Genomic DNA, 5,830 nt, shown 5'->3' on the forward strand with positions numbered 1-5,830 from the left:
ATCTAGCTCTGCATCGGGCCATGGAGGTTAATTATATTCGTGGTATTAGAGTGGGTTCTAGTGATGTCCGTTTATCACACTTCTTATACGCAGACGACGTCATTATTTTCTCTGAATGGGGTAGTCGTGAACTTAATCACATACTTTGTATTCTCAAGGTATTTTACTTAGTTTCGGGTTTAAGGATTAATATTTCTAAATCTCACATTTTCGGTGTTGGTGTCGTTGATAGCGAAGTTAACGCTTTTGCGAGTATTGCAGGCTGCCGTACGGGCTCTTTTCCCACTAATTATTTGGGTATTCCTATAGGTAATAACATGAAGTTAGTGGCTAAATGGGACTCGTTGGTTGAGAAATTCCGCTCAAAACTATCCACTTGGAAGGCTTCTTTGATTTCGGCAGGTGGTAGACTTACGCTCTTAAAATCGGTTATGGGAAGTCTCGGGATTTACTTTATGTCCGTTTTCAAATGTCCGGAAATGATTTTCAAACGGCTCGAATCGATACGCTCAAGATTTTTTTGGGGCGGTAATAACTCAACAAAAAAAATGGCATGGGTGAAATGGAATACAATTTTATCTTCTTTCGCTAATGGAGGGTTAAATGTTGGAAGTTTAAAAGCATTTAATCTTGCGTTAATCTTGAAGTGGCGTTGGCGATATTTGTTTAAACCGGATGATTTTTGGGTTTCAATCGTTAAGGCCATTCATGGAGATGTTTTTGAGCGAACGACTGTTAATGGTTCTTGGTCGAACATCGTGGATACTTGCTCTAAAGTTATTTCAGATAATTTGTTACCTGCAAACTACATTCGTTTGGAAATTGGAAATGGTCAAAAAGTGAGATTCTGGCACGATTTATGGACCGGGAGCACGAGTCTCGCTACACGTTATAATAGGTTATTTCATCTCGATACGAACCAGAATGATGTTGTTGCTAATAAGTTGGTTAATGGGTCGTGGCAATGGGTTTGGGCTAGAGAGAACATTGGCAGTCGTAACTCATCCCGGCTAGATGGTCTACGGAACGAAATTCAAAACGTTTCTCTTTCTGACCGAGATGATTCGTGGCGTTTCGACATCAGTTCGGATGGCCTTTTTTCAGTTAATATTGCGAGAAAGGCCATGGATTTGGTTTTGCTTTCTTCCACAAACATCCCGACAGTTTGGTACAAGTTCATACCTCGAAAGGTTAACATTTTCTTATGGCGATTTCGTATTGACTCTTTACCTCTACGTTGGAATCTATCCGCGAAAGGTCTCGAATTAAACTCGATCGTCTGTCCCGTTTGCAATAATGGTATAGAGATGAGGTCTCATTTGTTCTTCGGCTGCAGCTTAGCTTCGGAGTTATGGCATAAAGTTCGAGTTTGGTTGGACTGTAATATGCCCTTTTTCTATTCGTGGGTCGAAGTAGTTAGTTGGATCGAGAGCTTGAGTTCGACTTCAAGTTCTAAACATAAGATCGTCGCGGTTACGGCTACTCTTTTATGGGTCATTTGGAGATTTAGAAACGGTATTGTTTTTAATGAGCATACTAGTAGAAATAGTCTTTTTGATGTTACTAGATTATTTTCTTTTCGTTGGCTTAAGAATAGAGGCCATGTTGTTTCTAATTGGAACACATGGTTGTCTTTTCCTTTGTAATTTTTTCCTTTAGCGTCTTGCTGAGGAACGTTGTTTGGTTATATATTATTTTGGCCGTTAAAAAAAAAAAACTACATCATTTTATATCCTCTAGAGACAGATTACAATCAAGATGAGTTGCGATTTTATTTCAACAATTTAAGATTTTATCACTTACCTAATCAACTAATATCTTTTCACTTTTAGATCTTGTTAACTTTCAATATGGACTTATTGCATTTTGTTTGCATAATAATTTTTATTTTTATTTATGAATCATATATAATCAATAATCAACTCCGAGTCTTAACAATATATATTTACTAAAAAATAATTTTGAAATCAAGTTCCTTAACATTCAAAATGCCATGAATATTAATATCATAAACACATTCTGAGAATCAAACAAAACCTAATGTTCACAATGCTATAATAACATTTATTGCTTAATAATAAAATCATAAAAGTGCATTAAAAATTCTAACGACTTTAGAAGTGTCGTTGACGCATAAAACAATTGCACATATCGGTTATTTATTAAATTTACGATCATTGTTATAATAAATCTACCTTGCTGTCTATATAATTTAAAAATTAAGTAAAAATTATTTACTATCAAAATCGAATACATTACCCAAAATAACAGCTTGAAAGATACCGATTTTAATAGTATATAAATAATAACTAATAACTAATAACTAATACCGATTTTTTAGTTAATAGTTTTAATATAACACGCCGTCTATGAAAAAATAAATTATTTAAATACAAATATAAATATAAATATAAATAAATATATTACTCCGTAATTTTTATAAAAACAATATGGACACCATGTTCAGTTAATCCACCGAATGCATTAGCTGTTTACTTTCTATTTATATTTATATTATATTTATAAATTACAAATTTAATTAAACACTTTCTCTATTTTAATATATTTACACTTTCCACCCTTCTAACTTCCATCTAAAGTCTCACTGTCAACAACCTGGCCCATTTACGCGTATACACACTTCACCCCTATTTAAACCCTATTATTCATTCTTCAATCCGGCAGGTAATCGGAAAACTTCCAATTTACCTGCAAAATCAAACCCTAAAACTCACAATCACATTATCTTACAAAATGCCGCCGCAGCACCAGCTAGAAGAGGAATTATTTCCATCCACGCCGGGAAAAATTAAAAGTTACCGGAGAACGTTTCACCGGTGTTTCGCATCCACCAGCACAATGTTTGTTTTCGCGTTATTTTTGATTGCTGTAACGGCGTCGTTTATTAGTTTTCAAAGCCTTGTAGGTTCCGGCAGCCGGTACTTACACCACACCGTTCGCGGCGGCGTTACCGGTTACGAGAAGCAAATCCGATCATCTGCTGAAATCCGTCGGAAAAACGGATTCTCTGTACTTGTCACCGGCGCCGGCGGTTTCGTCGGTAGTCACGTTTCCCTTGCGTTGAAGAAACGTGGTGACGGCGTTGTCGGAATCGATAATTTTAACAAATATTATGATCCGTCATTGAAGAAATCACGCAAAGAATTATTGGAATCTAAAGGTATATTTATTGTTGAAGGTGATATAAATGATCAAAGTATTTTAGCTAAATTGTTTGAACTGGTTCAATTTACGCACGTGATGCATTTGGCGGCGCAAGCCGGCGTACGATACGCAATGGAGAAGCCACATTCGTATGTTCACAGTAATATTGCGGGTTTAGTTACATTGCTTGAACAATGTAAACAAGCCGACCCGCAACCCGCTATTGTATGGGCTAGTTCGAGTTCGGTTTACGGGTTAAACGAAATGGTACCGTTTTCGGAATCCGACACCACGGATCAACCCGCTTCGCTTTACGCAGCTACCAAAAAAGCTGGTGAGGAGATTACGCATACTTACAATCATATTTACGGGTTATCGATTACCGGGTTGAGATTCTTCACGGTTTATGGCCCGTGGGGTCGACCCGACATGGCTTATTTTTCGTTTACCAAGAATATTTTACAAGGAAAATCGATAACGGTTTATCGTGGTAAAAACGGGGTTGATTTGGCACGTGACTTTACATACATTGATGATATTGTGAAAGGTTGTCTTGGTTCGTTGGATACCGCGGGTAAGAGTACCGGGTCGGGTGGGAAGAAGCATGGCCCGGCCCCGTACCGGATTTTTAATTTGGGAAATACGTCACCGGTGACGGTACCAACGTTGGTGAATATTTTAGAAAAGAATTTGAAAATGAAGGCGAAGAAGAATGTGATAGAGATGCCTGGAAACGGTGACGTTCCATTCACACACGCGAATATAAGTTTGGCTCAACGTGAACTCGGGTATCACCCGACTACGGATTTGGCAACGGGTTTGAAAAAGTTCGTTAAATGGTATGTAACATATTACGGATATGATCAAACCAAGAGTGGTTTTGTTAAATCATAGTTGTTTATATTTTATTTTTATTAGGTTAGGATTCTGTTCGTTAATTTATTTTGTTTTTCTATGAAAAGGAAGAAGTAAAGATGCAAATAAATTCTTTGCTTGAAATGAGAATAGGTTAAGCAAGACTGTATTCTCATTTTATTTCTTTCCTTTTTCCTAATTGTTACCTTTTTAACTTTTGTAAGTTGTGAAGAAAGAATTGACGTTTGGGGTTGATATTAAACATTTGTATTAATCTTGTCTGATGCTCTTTAGGGGATGATATGATACTATTGAAGGAAATGAATCTGAATCCATTAAATAATCATTAATTGTAACCTTCGTTTTGGGTTTTAATGTTTTGTATGATCATTCATATCTACCAAAAGGATGAAACACCTATAAGTGTGATGGCAATGAATCTGAATCCATTTAATAATCTTTACATTGTAACCTTTGTGGCTTTGTTTTGGATTTTAATGTTTCGTATGATTCATATCATATGTAATGTAATTATGTACCAAAAAAGGATGAAAAACCTATAGTGTCAATAAATGTGTCATATTAACCTTTAATATTGGTTAAAGCTTTTTGAAAGCTTAAGAACCAAAGGAGGCCTGTGACTTGTTATTCAAGCTGAGATTTGGTTGGACCATGTGGTTTATGGTTTATTAATAGTTGATACAATAGTACTTTGGTCCACTGCATTTTTCTAATTAAACAGATAGATTATGAGCTCGTATGTTTATGAATAAGTGACCCTGATACTATAAAATGTTTGTATTAGAAAATAATCGTGTAGGTGGATTCTGAAAATCGCTTTTGGATTCCGTCAGTGACTCGTAATTGTCGTTCAAAGTTTGAATCTCCGTCAGTAAATGTAGCAACCCAACCCGTTAACTAACCAAAAACGCAACATAAAAAAAAAAAAAAAAATTAAAACTGGGCTGACCAGATGGGGTGCGCGGCGCCCACACCCACCTGTGCGCGGCGCGCACAGGGCCTGGCAGCCCGCTGTCCAAAAATTTCCTTTTACGCGAAAAGATCTTCGACTTCCCGACACATTTAGACCAAATGCTTTTCACAATACATTAATATAGTTAAAACTAACACGTTCCATTAATAAAAAGGGTTTTACAACACCGGACCCACATATGCCCAAAATACCCCTTAAGTACAAAGTACAAACTTCGGCCACATGACTTTTAATACAAAATAAAGCCGAGCACGGCGATTGGGGATACGCTACCCAATCCTAATCGAATTCAAAAGCAAGCCTTCTAAAGCAACTATGCGAGTCCACTAGTTCCCGCTTACCCGAGCCACCGCATCCATGCAATCTATAAAAATGTAAACAACGAGAGGGTAAGCTAACGCTTAGTGAGTGAAAATATACTACATACATATATATGCATAAAATGGACACGCCACAAATAATCAAATACCGCATACCGGAGCATCCATGCAATAAGGCAAGCTAATCTAAGCATACCGTACGATCACTAAGCAACAAGCTAAATATGCATCAACAAACATAAGTTCACCAACGACGATGTGAACAACGCCAAGAAGCTACACCCGGAGGGTTAGCTACATCACGACAATACAACAATATATATATATATATATATATATATATATATATATATATATATATATATATATATATATATATATATATATATATATATATATATATATATATAAACGAATAAGGTTAACCCCTTAACCCATTACCGAATACCAGACACCACAATGAAGATTGGCCGAACAACCCGAGCCTTAGTGAATT

At 36.4% G+C, this 5,830-nt stretch overlaps 2 protein-coding genes across 2 annotated transcripts; both read left to right on the forward strand.

Annotated features, from left to right (window-relative positions):
• The first annotated feature begins 708 nt into the window (after positions 1-708).
• On the forward strand, positions 709-1,646 carry LOC139887711 (uncharacterized). Its single transcript, XM_071870773.1, has 2 exons — positions 709-831; positions 924-1,646. Exons 1-2 carry the CDS (start codon positions 709-711, stop codon positions 1,644-1,646), a joined length of 846 nt encoding a protein of 281 aa, XP_071726874.1.
• A 1,058-nt stretch (positions 1,647-2,704) lies between these two features.
• Positions 2,705-4,059, forward strand: LOC139887712 (UDP-glucuronate 4-epimerase 1-like). The gene has a single exon (XM_071870774.1). It carries the CDS (start codon positions 2,755-2,757, stop codon positions 4,057-4,059), a length of 1,305 nt encoding a protein of 434 aa, XP_071726875.1. The 5' UTR covers positions 2,705-2,754.
• The last annotated feature ends 1,771 nt before the right edge of the window (positions 4,060-5,830 follow it).

The sequence above is a fragment of the Rutidosis leptorrhynchoides genome, chromosome 2 (genome assembly GCF_046630445.1).
Source record: "Rutidosis leptorrhynchoides isolate AG116_Rl617_1_P2 chromosome 2, CSIRO_AGI_Rlap_v1, whole genome shotgun sequence".
Classification (NCBI taxonomy): domain Eukaryota; kingdom Viridiplantae; phylum Streptophyta; class Magnoliopsida; order Asterales; family Asteraceae; genus Rutidosis; species Rutidosis leptorrhynchoides.

Bases quoted from the DNA above. Each gene is read 5' to 3' on its own strand.
- LOC139887712 (XM_071870774.1), top strand. From the start codon at position 2,755: ATGCCGCCGCAGCACCAGCTAGAAGAGGAATTATTTCCATCCACGCCG.
- LOC139887711 (XM_071870773.1), top strand. From the start codon at position 709: ATGGAGATGTTTTTGAGCGAACGACTGTTAATGGTTCTTGGTCGAACA. The intron at 832-923 runs GTCAAAAAGTGA...GATACGAACCAG, and splicing joins TCGTTTGGAAATTGGAAATG to AATGATGTTGTTGCTAATAA.